Raw genomic sequence first — 19,039 nt, forward strand, 5'->3', positions numbered from 1 at the left:
ACAGACAAAGACCCACATGCACACATATATTTTGTGGGGTGAATTTGTACTTGCAGAGTTACATTGCACTTTGCTCAAAAATTGCATACACTCATGTAGAACTCTGAGCTCAAAAACTGGGTGAATTTATGTAAAACTCTGTTATCTCACTTTTTAGATTAGAATCAATCTAAACATCAGGTCATAGACAGAGAACACAGGGGGCTAACGCCTTTAACATATTGTCTAGCTATCACCATTGTTAACAGCTAACCCAAGAATGCAACTTTTAAAAAAAGGTTTTGTGATTTACACATGAAAGAAGTGAAACTACCACTGTATTCTAACAGACAAAAGGCTTAACAGACAATCAATTCTTCAATGTATAATTTCAGTTACATCACACTGCAAATTTTTGCTATAAATTCTGTGTTACAATCGAGCCCTCTGCTATCACCTGATGAAGGAGCGTCGATCCGGAAGCTAGTGTTTAAACCTGTTGGACTATAACCTGGTGTTGTGTGATTTTTAACTTTGTACACCCCAGTCCAACACTGGGATCTCCAAATCAACACTCAAGAAGTTTGCTACCACCCAGGACAAAGCAGCCTGCTTGTTTGGCACCACACCTACAAAACATTCATTCCATCCACCAGTGGCACACAATAACAGCAGTGTGTACCATCTAAAAGACACAAAAAATCACTGTGGCTCCCAAGCCAACACAGCTAGTGCAGGATACTTTTGTGGCTATTCCCATTTCAAACAAGTATGCTGTTTTGGCAAATGTAAGGGGTGATGGATTTTCAGGGGAACATCGCACGAACAGCCAAGTTTCTGGTATTGAGACTGACTCTAATGCAATGAGGGATACATTGGGTTCCAAAAGATCAATTGTGTTAGGGAATTCTCTAGTCCGAGGTACAGACAGACGTTTCTGTGGCCAGCAGCGAAAAGTCAGAATGGTGTGTTGCTTCCCTGATGCCAGGATCAAGGAGGTCTCAGAGAGGGTGCAGAATGTTCTCACAGGGGAAACGGGCCAGCAAGAGGTCATTGTCCACATCAGAACCAACAACATAGGAAGGGAAGAGGTTGAGATTCTGAAAGGAGATTACAGAGAGTTGGCAGGAATTTAAAAAGGAGGTCCTCGAGAGTAGTAATATCTGGATAACTCCTGGTGCTACGAGCTAGTGAGGGCAGGAATAGGAGGATAGAGCAGATGAATGCAGGCTGAGGAGCCGGTGTATGGGAGAAGGATTCACATTTTTGGATCACTGGAATCACTTTTGGGGTAGAAGTGAGGTGTACAGGAAGGACGGATTGCACCTAAATTGGAAGGGGACTAATATACTGGCAGGGAAATTTGCTTCAGCTGTTGGGAGGATTTAAACTAGTAAGGTGGGGGGGGTGGGACCCAGGGAGATAGTGAGGAAAGAGATCAATCTGAGACTGGTACAGTTGGAGAACAGAAGTGAGTCAAACAGTCAAGGCAGGCAGGTTCAAGGTAGGACTAATAAATTAAACTTCATTTATTTCAATGCATGGGGCCTAACAGGGAAGGCAGATGAACTCAGAGCATGGTTAGGGACATGGGACTGGGATATCATAGCAATTACAGAAACATGGTTCAGGAATGGGCAAGACTGGCAGATTAATGTTCCAGGATACAACTGCTACAGGAAGGATAGAAAGGGAGGCAAGAGAGGAGGGGAGTGGCGTTTTTGATAAGGGATAGCATTACAGCTGTGATGAGGGAGGACATTCCTGGAAATACATACAAGGAAGTTATTTGGGTGGAACTGAGAAATAAGAAAGGGATGATCACCTTCTTGGGATTGTATTACAGACCCCCCAATAGTCAGAGGGAAATTCAGAAACAAACTTGTAAGGAGACCTCAGCTATCTGTAAGAATAACAGGGTAGTTATGGTAGGGGATTTTAAATTTCCAAACAAAATTATGGGACTGCCATAATGTTAAGGGTTTAGATGGAGAGGAATTTGTTAGTGTGTACAGGAAAATTTTCTGATTCAGTATGTGGATGTACATACTAGAGAAGATGCAAAACTTGACCTCCTCTTGGGAAGTAAGGCAGAGCAGGTGACTGAGGTGTCAGTGGGGGAGCACTTTGGGGCCAGCGACCATAATTCTATTAGATTTAAAATAATGATGGAAAAGGATAGACCAGATCTAAAAGTTAAAATTCTAAATTGGAGAAAGACCAATTTTGACGGTATTAGACAAGAACCTTCGAAAGCTGATTGGGGGCAGATGTTCCCAGGTAAAGGGAAGGCTGGAAAATGAGAAGCCATCAGAAATGAGATAACAAGAATCCAGAGAAAGTATATTCCTGTCAGGGTGAAAGGAAAGGCTGGTAGGTAGAGGGAATGCTGGATGACGAAAGAAATTGAGGGTTTGGTTCAGAAAAAGAAGGAAGCATATGTAAGGTATAGACAGGATAGAATGAGTGAATCCTTAGAAGAGTATAAAGGAGAGGGAAATCAGGAGGGCAAAAAAGGGAACATGAGATACCTTTGGCAAATAGAATTAAAGAGAATCCAAAGGGTTTTTACAAATATATTAAGGACAAAAGGGTAACTAGGGAGAGAATAGGGCTCCTCAAAAATCAGCAAGGCGACCTTTGTGTAGAGCCGCAGAAAATGGGGGAGATACTAAATGAGTATTTTGCATCAGTATTTACTGTGGAAAAAGATAGGGAAGATATAGACTGTAGGGAAATAGATGGTGACACCTTGCAAAATGTCCATATTACAGAGGAGGAAGTGCTGGATGTCTTGAAATGCATAAAGATGAATAAATCCCCAGGACCTGATCATATGTACATGAGAACTCTATGGGAAGCTAGAGAAGTGATTGCTGGGCCTCTTGCTGAGATATTTGCATCATCGATAGTCACAGATGAGGTGCCGGAAGACTGGAGGTTGGCTAACATGGTGCCACTGTTTAAGAAGGGTGGTAAGGACTAGCTAGGGAACTATAGATCAGTGAGCCTGATGTCAGTGGTGGGCAAGATGTTGGAGACAATCCTGAGGGACAGGAGGTACATGTATTTGGAAAGGCAAGGACTGATAAGGGATAGTCATTCATGGCTTTGTGCGTGGGAAATCATGTCTCACAAACTTGATTGAGTTTTTTGAAGTAACGAAGAGGATTCATGAGGGCAGGGCTACATGTGATCTATTTGGACTTCTGTAAGGCGTTTGACAAGGTTCCCCATGGGAGACTGGTTAGCAAGGTTAGATCTCACGGAATACAGGGAGAAGTAGCCATTTGGATACAGAACTGGCTCAAAGGTAGAAGACAGATGATGGTGGTGGAGGGTTGTTTTTCAGACAGGAGGTCTGTGACCAGTGGAGTGCCACAAGGATCAGTGCTGGGTCCACTACTTTTTGTCATTTACATAAATGATTTGGATGTGAGCATAAGAGGTACAGTTAGTAAGGTTACAGATGACACCAAAATTGGAGGTGTAGTGGACAGCGAAGAGGGTTACCTCAGATTACAACAGAATCTTGACCAGATGGGCCAATGGGCTGAGAAGTGGCAGGTGGAGTTTAATTCGATAAATGCGAGGTGCTGCATTTTGGGAAAGCAAATATTAGCAGGACTTATACACTTAATGGTAAGGTCCTAGGGAGTGTTGCTGAACAAAGAGACCTTGGAGTGCAGGCTCATAGCTCCTTGAAAGTAGAGTCGCAGGTAGATAGGATAGTGAAGAATGCATTTGGTATGCTTTCTTTTATTGGTCAGAGTATTGAGTATAGGAGTTGGGAGATCATGTTGCGGCTGTACAGGACATTGGTTAGGCCAACACCGGAATATTGTGTGCAATTCCGGTCTCCTTCCTATCAGAAAGGTGTTGTGAAACTTGAAAGGGTTAAGATTTACAAGGATGTTGCCAGGGTTGGAGGTTTTGAGCTATAAAGAGAGCTGAACAGACTGGGGCTATTTTCCCTGGAGAGTCGGAGGCTGAGGGGTGACCTTATAGAGGTTTACAGAACTATGAGGGGCATGGATAGGATAAATAGACAAAGTCTTTTCCCTGGGGTCTGGGAGTTCAGAACTAGAGGGCATAGGTTTAGGGTGAGAGAGGAAAGATGTAAAAGAGACCCAAGGGGCAACTTTTTCACACAGAGGGTGGTACATGTATGGATTGAGCTGCCAGAGGCTGGTACAATTGCTCCATTTAAGAGCCATTTGGATGGGTATATGAATAGGAAGGGTTTCGGGGGGTTTGGACCGGGTGCTGGCAGGTGGGACTAGATTGGGTTGGGATATCTGGTCGGCATAGGCGGGTTGGACGGAAGGGTCTGTTTCCATGCTGTGCATCTCTATGACTCTATAACATTTAAGAATCTATAACCTCTACCCTCTAGAAGGCAGCTGTGCCACCAACATTTATCTCATTCATTCCTCCCGTTATTTCATAACAACATACAAAGAGCCTGTATGGGTGCACAATGCCTGATATTACACTCATCACTTCCATGAAGAGAAAATCCTGGCCCTTTCAGAAGACGACCAGGACGATTCCTGCAGAGATGCCAAAGGATTCATGCCCCGCCAAATCAGTAGGTTTTATTCTGTATCCACTTTGCTTCTCATAATAATCCTGCTGTCAGTGTTGTTATGGACTAGGCCAGACCACTCAAAACTTTCTTAAGCAGGCAGCCTCAGACCATAACTTTGCAATTTGTTTCGATAAGTGTACAGTGAAAATTACCCGGAGTAAGTTAGCTAGGTTGACTACTAGATTTTAAAACAGACAAAAACTGATTCACAAATTTACACAAAGAAACACAAAGAACAAAATAAAAAAACCCTACAGAACTCAGCCTATCCAACTAGACTTAATTATGCTGTTCCGAACATACACGCCAGTCCCAATAAGCAGCCTCCCTTTAAAAACCAGTCTAAATTGAATACATGCTTACAGGTTGAAGTTGAAGGGCAGAAAAGAGAGAGTTTTCACACAGCTCCTTGTTGAACTTCCCAATTCAAGACCGAACTAAAACTGCTCAGCCCAGCTAAAGAGCTGCCCACTCCCCATTCATTATACAGGTCACTTCTAAAACATGACCATTTTGGCCTGAAGTTTCATCTGTTTACATATGAACAAAAGGCCTCTCAAAATCCTTTTCATCTCTGTACCAAACCAGACTGATCAGAGCCCATCCTGGTTTATTGTCCCACTGAAAAAAATCAAGGCCAGAGTCTCCTTGAACCAAGGAATAGATTTTAGAAAAAACAAGGGACTAGCTTTGTGACAGTATCATTCTTCTAACTATGGGCTATGAAGCCTTCTCTCACTTTTGTCTTGCAGGTGTCACCATACCTGCTCACCATTATCACAGTGAAACAGCAGGGTCCCACAGAAGCAAAATAAAAACTGAACGAACTGCTGTAAATCAGAAACAAAAACAGAAGTTGCTGGAAAAGGTCAGCAGGTCTGGCAGAAAATGTGAAGAGAAATCAAGTTAACGTTTCGGGTTCAGTGACCCTTCCTTAGAACTGTTCTGAGAAGCAGAAGCAACCTCCTTAACTTCTGAAACTGGGTGTACCAAGGCCTCAGAAGGAGCATTGTCTAAGCAATAGCTTAGACACCAACACCTCAGTTGCAACTTTAGGCTTAGGAAATGTGGGACCACAATCTGCTATGCACTTCACTGTGACACTCCACAGCTAGGCAAGGAAGAAATTTTCCAGGTCACTGGCACTTGGAAAATTGTTGCAGGCAGGAGAAGACGCTCTCATGTTGGTAATCAAGAAAACAGCTCTACTTATTGTAAACAAAGATATTCTTTAACAATTGGCAAACAAAAATGGATTTCTCAAGACTACTATGCAACATAAGCTATATCCCTTTAAAATCCCAAACTGAGACACATTAAGTCACTCACAAGTAAGACATTTCAGCTACAATCTGACTAGTGCATTGAATAGCTGTAGCAAAACATTCTAATTTTTATACACCATTCCCTTTGAAATAAACGTTAATATTCACTTTGCCTTCAGTATTACCTGCTGAAGGAGAGTCAGTGACCTAGGAATATTATCATTGGTCCATTAATCCAAAGACTCAGGTAATGTCTTGAGGACCCAGATTCAAATTCTACTATGGCAGATGATGGCCATTTGAATTCAATCTTTTCAAACAACTGGAATTAAGAGTCTAGTGATGACCATGAAACTACTGATAATTGTCAGAAAACTCATAGTTCACTCAAGTCCTTCACGGAAGGAAATCTGCCATCCTTATCTGGTCTGGCCTATATGGGACTCCAGACACAACAACTTGGTTGACTCTTAACTGCCTTCTGGGCAATGAATGCAATGCCCTCATCCCATGAATGAACAAAAGAAAAATATGCACGCTAATTTTTATGAAATATGCACGAGACCCTTCTATTCTATAGCTTGCTGAAGTCTTTCTCCATTTAAATAATATTCAGCTCCTCATACCAATTTAATTAAAAACTTAAACTAAATTTCTTTTTCATTCCCAGGATATGCTCATTTTTCATTTCTATCATTTTGACCTTAACCAATAGTCTTTCACATGGAAAATGGCTTATGCTGTTTAGAAATTGTGGTGCACCTTACCACAGCATTTTTCAAAGTCCATTTGACAAGAGATTTTTCAAATTAATTTCAGGTCCTCACAACCATAAGTTGCAGACGAGGTTGATCACTGACAAAAATTATGGCCTGGGTCCTCTGTGATTCAGAATGGTGAATGTGAACTGAAGCAAATGAGTTGTGTCAGGACCCTGCAGAACCCCTGACACACAGGCATGCACCGTAATTACCTGGGAAGTTTAAAACTCTGATGGGCTGATGTTTCCTGTTCCAAACACTACATGAATGTCCTACCCTGATTTCGGAGCTGGAAATTTGAGCTAGATGCATGCTGCATATCCAGAAATGGATAACCATAGTATATATTACAATAAAAATACAACAGAGTTTAATCATCGGTGTAACTTCAGAACTCAACTCACTACATTCCACACATAGCCTCAAAGATCTCAGCCACACTACCAAACTAATTCTAATAACCCCTTGATTCAACAAGTACTCCCTCATCACCCCTGTTTGTCACAATTCACTATATCCCAAACCATCCCGACTAGTCCCTGACTAAAGCTGTTTTCATCCTTAACATGAACCAAACCATTTATTTTCTGACCCTAGTCAATAGCACCCCAACCAACCAAACAGCTGCCCCTTATATAACCAGATTGTACTGCCTCCCCAGTATGACTCACTTATCCTCTGGTCTGACTATCTCCAACATCCCTAAGGTGAAAACACCTTCCTTGACCTGAGCCAACTACCCCACCGCCTGACACAAAACTGACTACTTTCCTTGATGAAAGACAGTACTGAAGACAGGCTGCACGCAACTAACAGCTTTCAGAGATATTAGCATCAAAATTCAATATCATGTGATATAGGTTTGAAGGTAACAATGTTGGAAGCAAATCAACACAGCACCTGAATCTTGTTTTTTAAATTTATTCATTCTTAAGATGTTAATATCACTAGTAAAGCTGGCATTTATTGCTCAGTTCTAATGTCTCTCGAGAGTAGTAATTAGCTTAAATGGTGTAGATGCATCTACAATATTGTAAAGAAGGGAGTTCTAGAGTTTGACTCAATGACTGTGTCAGAATGGTGATGTATTTCCAGTGAGGATCGCATGTAACTTGCAGATGGTGTTGTTCCTATGTATCCAATTCCATTATCCTTCTACATGACAGAAGCCCCCTGCAATGGTCTGCTGCAGAATGCCTTTGGAGAGACACTGTGATGTCCATCTTTTTAACTTTGTTTGTTACTTTTTCTGACCTATGGTTATACTATGTATAGCTGTAATGTAACCTTTTTCTTAATTTCTCTACTCTGTAACTAAGGATTGAACCTTTGTACCTAAGATGGCGCTGTAAGTAGCAACTTATAAACTTTTCACTGTAATCATTTGAGTACATGTGACAATAAAGCTATTTCAATTCAATTCAGCTGTAAATTTGAAGCAACTTTGGTGTTGGCTTATTTATTTTAGGTTGAAAGGCCCAATAACATTTTTAAAAGCATGCATGCAGTATTAGACTTGCTTAAATTTTAAGTGTGAGAAATTGACTTATTAAACTAAATTTCAAATATTTTTCCCCAGAGGATTCTCACTATATTCAATCAGCTATGACATCTTTACATTTGAGGAATGAGGAAATAATTTGTTTCTTATACATAATTCTGGCTGAGTCAAGTGGCAAATCTTTGGAAAGTATACTAGCAATGGAATTATGGAATGTTTATAAGATTTGCAAATTGAGCAATGTTTAACTCATTAGATACAGGAGAAGAGATTCATTCACATAAGACTTATTGCAATTTTTCTGGGAGCAGTTCATCACAGCATTCTTCAGCGGTATATATCGTAGCTGGACGTGGTGCAATGCAAATGAATTCTTTTCCTAGAACTTCCACAGAGAGATGAACTTACCATTGGTATGCCAGCTGGCGAATAGGCATTAAAGGGTGTGATATGATCTTCTACATTTTCATATCCAGGTGGTAGCGGTTCAAAGAATGATGTGTTGAAGATCTGAAGGTAAAGTAAACATTTTGTTATTTTTGTGTATTTAATTATTAGACAGCTTCTGTTACTTTGATATTGTACAAAATTAAAATTGTGGTTTTGTTACATCTTTTCAGTTTTTTTAACTGGCTCCTGCCTATCTCACAGCTAAAGCAACATGAGTCTTGTGTAATGGTTTACAAAACCTCCAAATTGCACAGGTGGAGATTCTAAATATGATAACATCTCAAGTCTGACCTCAACTTACTTCCACCATCAATATCTAGATTGACTACAGCAGGACATAGTATAGGCAGCCAACCTGCTCCCAGCAGGATGGGCTACTCACTTAAATGTGGTAAAAGGAGGTTGCAGCATTATATTCAAATTCCTTGCAGATTGAAGCCCAGAGTTTACAGGTTTTGTTAAACTCAGAAACTCAAAGGAGGCAAAGCAAGTTTTGGAGTGAGGCGAGTACCTTCCTGCACTACTCAGAGATGAGGATAAGAAGTGCTTTCCCACAGGCTACTAAGCTACTTACTCCCCCACCTCTGCAATCTAAAGGTTTCAAATCATGATTCGTTGAAGTCGGAGATCAGGCTTCCTCACTCAGCATTAACAGCTAAAAGTGCCTTATCTATGGATGCAGCCTCTTACTGAGTGCTCCCCACCAAACAGGTTGACATCTGGGCAGGGATATCATTTTTTAAAGTCTATGTATACTGTGGAGTCAAAATAGTATAGGTTTTGGAGAGTAAATAACTTTAGTTGAAGTTACAAATAATAAAGTATTTATTTTAAGGCTGACTTATGTGATATTTTGGAATTGATCATTAGCATAGAATCCCTAGTGCGGAAACAGGCAATTCAGCCCGTTGAATCCAAACTGACTCTCTGAAGAGCATCCCATTCAGACCTAGCTCCCAACCCTACCAAAATCCCACATTTACCTTGGCCACCAACCTGCACATCTTTGGACTGTTGGAGGAAATTGGAGCACCCAGAGGAAATCCACGCGGACATAGGGAGAACATGCAAACTTCATACAGATAAGGCTGGAATCGAGACATATCTAAGACACTGTAAGGCAGCAGTGCTAACTACTGAATCACCATGATGTCTGATATTAGCTATTTCAACATTCTTTCAGATAGTGTTTTCCAGACCAAGGTTCAACATACATGGACAAAAGTCCACAGAATATCCAGGAAATTGCACTCATGGGAGACAGCAACCAGAGAAAACTTGCTCCCACAAGAATGGAAGAAAATGGTGATCAACTGCTCCTCCAATTACAGGCTGGTTTCATGCTTGCTGCAGACAGGCTCCCTAGTGAAGCAAATGCTGGCAGTAAGGGAGTTGTCAGTAGATTGTCTGCCAGTTGAGTATTGACTGAGAGCTTGAGGATGGGAGGGAGATAATTATTGCTGCCTGCAGCGGAGGCTGGCAGGAGGTAAGATGGATCTTTGCTTCAGTGGCCTTTTGCTGAGGCCACAAAGATCTTTTGCCACATCCAGGAGTTCTGTCAGTCAGGTATGGATTGGAGTATCTGCTAAGCAAAACCAGGAGAATGAGTCTACAAGAGAACTGTTAGGAAAGAGGGAGGTTACAAGGGGACAGCGAGATTGAGACTGCAAAACAGTGATAGCAGTTTCAAACGTTTCCACAAAGGAATGTTCAGCTAACTGGGATGAAGTAACTGAGGTAATGAATTCCTTTCAAATGAATGCGGAATGTCTATATTAAGGTGGTATATATTATGAAGCTACTATACTTGGAAAAAATGCAGTGGCTCCTATTATAATGAACACACTTCAATTTTAAATTTGAGATTGAAATCAGATGTAGTAAACAGGGTTGTAACTGCTAAATCAATGTGTTGCAGCTTTGTGCATGTGTGATAAAAATGGATTAGCTCTGAACACACTAATGTATGGAAGAGTGATGGTTGTTTGCATAGAATTATTTGTCAGTTATTTTGAAAAATGCTTATGCATTTTGACTTAAAATTTAATGGAAACCTAATACCTATTGAGGATGCTGATGAATTATTCTATTTCTGCTTCTGGATGCAAATATTCTTTAAGTCAACACAAATTTAGAGGCACTGTTACTGCATGACTGCAGTGCCTAGCTAATAAGCTAAAAAGAATGAGAAAGTAGCCTTGGCAAACCAACAAGTAACCCTCAAGAAAATCTCAAAAGGATTTTTTTCATTTAAAAAAAAAATGGCTCTGGTCTAGATCACAGCAGTTCATTGCAAATTAAAAATAATCTATTTCTCTTTCACTCACTGATTTACATCTTGTATTATTTGTTATGCCCACACTGCTGGTCACAGTCCAAAAAGGAAACCTCCACCACCACCCTCTGTCTCCCTCACATTCGTTCCAATTTTGTGTCCAAATGGCTAACCCTTCCTGGATTCCATGTGATCTAACCTTACTAACCAGACTACCATATAGAACCTTGTAAAATGACTTGCTGAAGTCCATATAGACAACATCCACCACTCTACCTTCATCAATCTTCATGACTGACTTTTAAAAAAACTCAATAAAATTAGTGAGACACAATTTCCCATGGACAAAGCCATGTTGTCTATTCCTAATCAGTCCTTGCCTTTCCAAATACATTTATGTCCTGTATCTTAGGATTTCCTCCAACAATTTACCCACCACAGATATCCGGCTCACCAGACCATAGTTCCCTAGTTTTTCCTTACAACCTTTCTTAAATAAAGGCACCACATTAAAGGTGCCACCCTCCATTTTTTTCTCAACATGGTTGTTTACAGGATGACCTAAAACTTAACATTGATGCTGACCAAAAACTGATGAACCAATCTTCCATATTAATGCTGTGATGCCGGGTCTGAGGCAGAGACCCTATCCTTTAGACTTTTAGTCAAAGTAATTTACTTCTGGCTGCCACAGCTCTTAGCACTGATGTTAGATTGTCATGAGCTTTGAAGATCCCAAGGGGTTTTGGGGTACCTTTGGAAATATTCATTCTATTTCAAAAAGCATCTTGTTATTCCTGCCGGAGATAAGTAGTCTAGTCCATTACCAGTTGAAATTCAGAAGGATATTCATGAGATATCTAGGAGCCATTTTGTAACATTATGAATACCCAATTGATTATGAATTTCAAAATAAAGTGGCTTTCTTTACAAAACATTTTAATCACATGGCCATTATGAAATTACTTTCAATATCATGAACAGTGTTAGTTACAATATCTTTTCTGGATTTATAACATTTATTTTATCAGTCTGCTTTCCTGAAGACAAAAAATGCCTCACTTTTTGAAATGTTTTATTTGGGCGTGCAAGTGTTATGATTTTATGATAGAGAAACTTTCACATATTTAGGAGTAGAGTTAATTTACTCTGCTTAACATGACTGAAAACATATTTTCGAGAATCTTACCATTTATAATGATGGTTATTAGAAGACTAATCACAGTGATATGGAAAGAGTCGGGGGTATATCCAAATCAAGGAAGGCCAGAGAGAGACATGGGGACAAGTTGGAGATATGCTCCAGAAAATGAAATGGTAGCCAGGAGGCTGCAGAAACACAGAGGTACTAATCGTTAGGATTTATACTAGGCCTCAGTATAAAAAATATCTCCCGACACACAGGGAAAAACAGCTTGTGAACTGAGAATGATCAGAGTCCAGGTCCTGCTTGGTATCAACCATATTCTTCAGAAAAAGTAAGTAAGGTGAGGTAATACAGAAGCCTTATTTGGACAAGAGGCAATGAGGTAATACTACCTAGTTCCTTGGTCTGGAGCCAATAAGGTAAAGACATGCGATATGCAGATATGCCTCAGCCAACAGGAAAAAGGCACCACAACTTGAGAAAGATAAGGCAAGAGGTTAAAAGATGATCTTTGAGGCTTACAGGCAGCAATAACTCCAGAGACCAACCCTCGCAAATCAGATCCTACGTCAGGGATGTGGAGAGAGAAAGAGCAGCGTGTGGTCAACATCAGTCCTCCTCAGCAGCACTTTAAAATAGTTATCCAGATTGGGTATTACCTTTCGTGTTCTGAGACTGTTCAGGATATGTCAAGGACTCGAGTAGACATTTAAATAGGTTTGTGGGAAATATATAAACTCGAGTTTGTAAGAGAACATATAAGACATAACTTGCATGGTTTAATATATTAATAAAGTAACTTGTGAAGTTATAAGAATTGATTGTTCTCCTCTCCGCACACACCAGCTGCTGCACCTGGCAACTGCTGAATTCAGACAGCAGCTGGTGGTTGCCGGACTCAAACAGGCATCAACAGGAGTTAATTCGGTCTGCTTAACATGACTGAAAACATATTTTAGAGAATCTTACCATTTATAATGATGGTTATAATAAGACCCATCAGAGTGTTATGGAAAGAGTCAAGGGATACATTCAAATCAAAGAAGGCCTAAGAGAGGCATTGAGAGTCCAGAGCCCAGTGACAAGGCATGAAGACCATATAACAGATGGCCAGCAGATAGGTTCAGACCTGCCAGATGGGTTGCAAGTCTGGGTTTAGAGATTGCAGATTTCAGTGTATGACCAGTTACCTGGAATGGATCCCCATACAATTTTAGCAAATGATATAAAGACAGACAGTAAGAGTTTCATTAAACATTTAAAGAAAGTGTCACTGTGGTGAACATAGTTTATAGAGTGACGTAGACAGATTACATGAGTGGGTAAAATCTTGGCAGATGGAATATAATAAGGGAAAGTGTGAGTGTATGAACTTTACCAGGAAAATAAAGTTGCAACACAAAGCGATTTGGGGGTCCTTGTGCATGAAATCCAACAAGTGAGCATACATGCTCAGAAGGTAATAGGGAAGGCAAATGGAATGTGGATCAAGTGGAATGAAGTATAAAAATAGAGAAGTCTTGATAAAACTATACCAGGTACTAGCTAGACTATAGCTAGAATAATGTGTACAATTTTGGGCCCCTTATCTAAAGAAAGTTATACTGACATTGAAAGAAGTTCAGAGGTGGTTTTGGGTGATCCTGGGTATGGAGGGATTTTCTTACAAGGAAAGGAGGGGTAGGTTGGGCTTGTCCTTATTGGAGTTTAGAAGAGGAGATACAATTTTATTGAAACAAACAAGTTTCTCAGAAGGCTTGACAAGGTTAAGAGACTGTTTCTGTTTGTGAAGGAGTCTTAAGGCCATATATAGCATCAGAATAAAGGGTTGCATATTTATGACAAAGTTAAGGAGACATTTCTTCTCTTTAAGGATAGTGAATCCGTGCAATTCTTTATTGCAGAGAGCTGTTGAGGCTGGTTCATTAAGAGTATTCAAGACACAGATAGACAGATTTTTAAATCAGTAAGGGAATGAAGAGTTATTAAAAATGACAGGAACACAGAGTTGAGGGTTTTCAAATCAGTTATAATCTAATTGAATGGCATGGCAGAATTGATGAGCCAAATGGATTACTTCTGTTCCCAAGTCTCATGGTGTATTATGCTGGAGTGAGAGTTGGAAAGATGCTGACAAGGGAGGGAACGATTTCTGGATAGTTTGTCCAGAATACAGACAGACATACTCCAATATTGTCCCGTTCTCAAGAAAAGGAGGGTTTGACTGATTGGGAGCTTGGTACCAGGGAATTAGGAAAGATTGAGAATGAAGTCCTCGAGACACCTGTTAGTCAGTATCAATGTGCACTATATTCACGTGAGCAAAGAGATAGACTGCAGGGAGGACAGTCAGCAGACCAAGATAAGATCGTTACTCAGAAGGATGAGGATCAGGAGGTTAATACAATATGGTAGTAAATAGGGCCTCTATAATATGGGATAATTAACTTTTTCTGCAGTCAAGCCAAGAATCCTGAAGGGTTGTTGTCAACCTGCTGCCAAGATAATGGGTGCCTCATAGCAGCTGGAGAGGAATCTGAAAATGGGATGGATGACTCGAACTGTCATGATAGAATGAATGACAAAGGTTGGAACAGAGAGTAGGCCCTGCTGAAAAAAATATCAAAAATTAAGCTTGATATTGAAAGGAGGACCTCGAAAGTAAAAATCTTTGAAATACTGTTTGAACCACATGCAGTTAACATGGAGGGGGTTGTAACAGATCAGGAGAAAGGAACAAATTAAGGGAGTAATATTAATGGCAAGGGAAAAAAAAAACTAGAGTTTACATTGGAAGTATAATAAACTAGTTAAACATATAGCATGAAGAAATTATACCAAAAATGAATTAAAATCTCTGCACTGCTGAAAAACACATATGTTAATCATAATTTTCCAATTTGTTCTCATTAAGACAGTTCTCAAGAATACAAAGTCAAGGGAAAATCAATAATAATAGTCATGAGGAAAGACTGCAGTTTAGTGGCAAGTGGAATCTGATTGATAAAAGTCATTGCCATACAGAATTCAACCATTAAAGATGATAGATTTTCCATTGAATATGTATTCTTGTGAAATGTGCTGTTGAGTGCAAAGCGAAAAGTATGTCTTTTTTCAGCAATACACAAATTCTGTACAACCTAATGGCCGCAATGTTCATGGTTTCTGAAATAAAATCGGAGCTGTTTAAATAAATAAAACTAAATTAACAAAAATATCTAAATTAAATGCAAGACCTTTCACTTTACCGAATTTCCATTCTCATCAATAATAGAGATGTAATTAGGATTGTTTTTGTTTGGATAAGACAACAGGACATCGTAGTGAACTAATTCAACAGAGTCCAGTCCCCAGTTCTTCCACTGTGTTTGAATCTGTTGGGCTAACTGGAGACTTTTTTCAGTTCCGGCTAAGTGAGGAAATCGCGTCCAATTCCTGAATGAAATAAAATTGAAGGAAATCAAATTAATGCTCCTGAATACTTGAAAGCTGATGAACCTGTAGAGTGAAAAAATGAAAATTTTAACATAGGAAATAATTTAGTATATGCAAAAAAAATCCAAACTGATTCATGATTTCATTAAAGTCTGGCTCTATAACATCTGAACTGAACACATCAATCTAGTTGATTGGCTCAAAGTGTATTGTTTTATACATTGACATTCATGGCCTAACAATACATTAAACAAAGGAGTAAATTAACTCAATCCTAGCAGTGTCACTCTCTGTGTAGTGTAATAGAGCAATTATGTCAGGAGGGTTTAAAGATACAATTCAAAATTGATTGCAGTATCGTTAGAGTATCACTTTTCAGTTCATTATAGAACAATTAAAACAACAGAAGAAAGAATCAGTTTATATTTGTTTGGTGAGAATTTGTCAAATTAGACAGGCAGTCACATTTGAGAGCACTTATATTTATTAGCAAAAAAGAGGCAGGACATCACATCCTATAGGCATAATAAGACAATGAAAAGCGATGCTTACTAAAACGTAGTACAGTAATATTAGTAATTATTCACAAATTTGCCAGAAAAACCTGATCATTGAAATATATGGCATTCTGAAGAGATTGTGCCCAATTATGTTGATTTTCTCCATCACTATTATCCTGATACTGGTGCAAACGATGCAAAAGATCATGGAATTTTCAAAACAAAAATTACATTCAAGGCAACTTGTGCATCTGCATTTTCTCGTGTTTAAAAAAAACAACACGCACAAGAAAAGAGCCACAAAACAAGGAACAGTACACGGAGCAAATTAATCACATTTGGAAGTGTCCACAAAATATGCTAAGTTGCATCTTTCCAGAGTTGCTCCAGATGTTAATCTATTTGTTAAATAAAAATAATTTATTCTTCCTTTTATGATTAATTTCACTTCAGAGTGGCAAGGTGGCTCAGTGGTTAGCATTGCTGCTTCACAGCGTCAGGAACCCGGGTTCGATTCCCACCTTGGGTGACTGTGTGGAGTTTGCAATTCTCCCTGTGTCTGCGTGGGTTTCCTCTGGGTGCTGTAGTTTTCTTCCACAATCCAAAGATGTGCAGGTCAGGTGAATTGGCCATGCTAAATTGTCCATGGTGTTCGGTGCATTAATCAGGGGCAAATGTAAGGGAATGGGTCTGAGTGGGTTACTCTTCGGAGGGTCAAGTCGGCTTGCTGGGCCGAAGGGCCTGTTTCCATACTGTATGGAATCTAATCTAATCATGAGGTTTCTATTGATTTTCAAACCAAAATGAAGATGTCAGACCATTTGAAACGGTGCCCATGATTTGTGAGTCACCATACTGCCCTAACTTATCACAAAGTTATCTCTAATGAGAACACAATCTATGGCCCTCTGGAAATATAGCAAATTTCACTTTGCAGTTCAAATTCCAAAAACATTTATATTAACCTAGCCTTTTACATATGATTATCAGTGCACAGCTTATTGACTCCACTTAATTTCCTACATACTAATCATTTGATTAGATTAGATTAGACTGCTGACAGTGTAGAAACAAGTCCCCACCAGCGAACACCCCATCACAGTTATAATCTCTTGCTGTGATTCTTATCTTAAAAATCTTTTTACTTTTCATTTCTTGTAACCTGGGTTAAATCAGACTGGTTGTCTTCCCTCTATGGTGCGTATATCCTTCATTTGATAATGAGACCAAAACTGTCTACAACACTCTAATTTCATCAAGACTCTGTACAATTGCAAAACTTCTTGCAATAAAGGATAAATTGTTTAGTGTACCAGTGTGTTAGTTTTCAGTGACTAAGAACACCTAGGTTTCTTTGGATGTCAATACATATCAATCTCTCTACATCACTTAAGAAATTTTCCACAGTATTTCTTTCTCCCAAGGTGGATAATCATTATTACACATTACAGCCCACTCACTCAGTCTGTCCAAATCAGCTTGAAGTGTCTTTACATCCTTCTCACAATTCACTTACCCACCTGGTTTTGTGTCATTTGCAAACTTGTAAATATTACCTTTGATACCCACATCTAAGTCATCGATATGAATTGTGAAAACCCAGGGCCCAAGAGTTGATTCCTCACCTATTTTCTGTCCATCAGCCAATTTTCAATCCAGGTCAATCTATCAACCCCTATCTCACATGCTCTACTTTTGTTTACTAACCTGTTGTGGAATTTTATTAAAAGCTTTCAGAAAATACAGATTTACCACTTATGTTACTATCACTTTATCTACTCTGCTAAGTACATCCTCAAAACACTCCCACACATCTGTCAACCTTGATTTTTCCTTTCCTAAATCCATATTGACTTGGTCCAACCATCTGTCTCCAGTTCTCAGATGCCTCATAACAGAATCACAGCATTTTCCCTACTATTAATTTCAGGCTAACAAATTTTTAATTCCTTGTTTTCTCTGTTCTTCTTTTCTTAAATAGTAGCATTATATTTTCTAACTTTAATCACTGCACTCTCTATGTTCAGAGCATATGAGCTCTATACTTCATACATGTTATATAGTTACTTTACTTGGTCTTCTCTAGGAATCCATCACTAGTCAAGTGATCAATAACTGTTTTCAAACCTAGCGAATGAAGACTACACAGTGAAATTTAGAATCCCCACCAGCCTATCTGAAGGCAGGAGTAACACAAATGATAAAATGGATGGCTATCCCACCATTTTTGTACTGGCCTGTCAAGAGACTGATTAATAGCCACCTAGAACGTTATTCAACCTCTGACAATATAATATGTGCAGCTGGGAGTGGGGTAATAGTAAGGTAGCTAACCCACAACATCTCAGGTAAAAAGACAGCAAGGAAATGAGTGTTGTTACCTCCTTTGGAGTTCCCTGTGCCCATTGGGTCACTCACCCACCCACAGAAAAAGAGGATACCTATTTCTTTGTGCTCCATACCCAGCCACCTCCCCCTGGCTCTGGTTTGAGTCCCACCCCAGGACTTGATAGTCAAGGAAGCTTCATTCCTTACAGAGTCAAGTAGGTTGAGCATAGAGCTACAAATCCTCTCAATACAGACCAAAAGCAGGTGGGAAGAGAAGGGGAGATCACCAGTCAGCCCATGTGAGAAAGAATGTTGTGGTCTGTACCACAGACCAAGTTCAGCAGGCTTTCCTGGATGAATTCTCACATTACACCACTCTCATTCATAATTAGTCCTCAATGCAAGTGCTCTAACACCACGTTCCACAGCATTTTACTTTTCATCATCCCAGCACAACCCCAGCCCAACATGAGATTGAAAACATTGCCCAACAGTTCAGAACCAATAAGCCACTGGAGCATGCAAATACTAAAATATGGCAGGGAAGCACACATGATTTGTACACACCAACTCAACTCCCTCATCAGGAAGCAGGAAAGTACAGCAGGGATAAACAATGCTGTAATTGTGCCCATTGTCTGCCACAATTGCCAAAGAGCTCCAATGAGAGTCACTATGCAGATTTTACCTATCAAGAGATACAGGGGACACAATCTTCACAACAATGCACATTCAACAAGAGTGCAGGGAGCAGCATCAACCTCCAGAAATCTCTTTCTTTAACATCACAAAGATCTTTGACTCTTA

The 19,039-nt window shown here is 39.7% G+C and overlaps 1 protein-coding gene across 3 annotated transcripts in view; it reads right to left on the minus strand.

Moving 5' to 3' along the window:
- naalad2 (N-acetylated alpha-linked acidic dipeptidase 2) overlaps positions 1 to 19,039 on the minus strand; it is a 186,077-nt gene that overhangs the window by 121,955 nt on the left and 45,083 nt on the right. For all 3 annotated transcript variants that reach the window (XM_043691544.1, XM_043691543.1, XM_043691542.1), the window contains 2 exons: positions 15,218 to 15,404; positions 8,506 to 8,607 (listed from right to left, as the gene is read on the minus strand). In XM_043691544.1, the coding sequence (XP_043547479.1) occupies positions 8,506 to 8,607; positions 15,218 to 15,404 (289 nt within the window). The remainder of the gene's footprint in view (positions 1 to 8,505; positions 8,608 to 15,217; positions 15,405 to 19,039) is intronic.

Source organism: Chiloscyllium plagiosum, chromosome 6 (genome assembly GCF_004010195.1).
Source record: "Chiloscyllium plagiosum isolate BGI_BamShark_2017 chromosome 6, ASM401019v2, whole genome shotgun sequence".
Taxonomy (NCBI): domain Eukaryota; kingdom Metazoa; phylum Chordata; class Chondrichthyes; order Orectolobiformes; family Hemiscylliidae; genus Chiloscyllium; species Chiloscyllium plagiosum.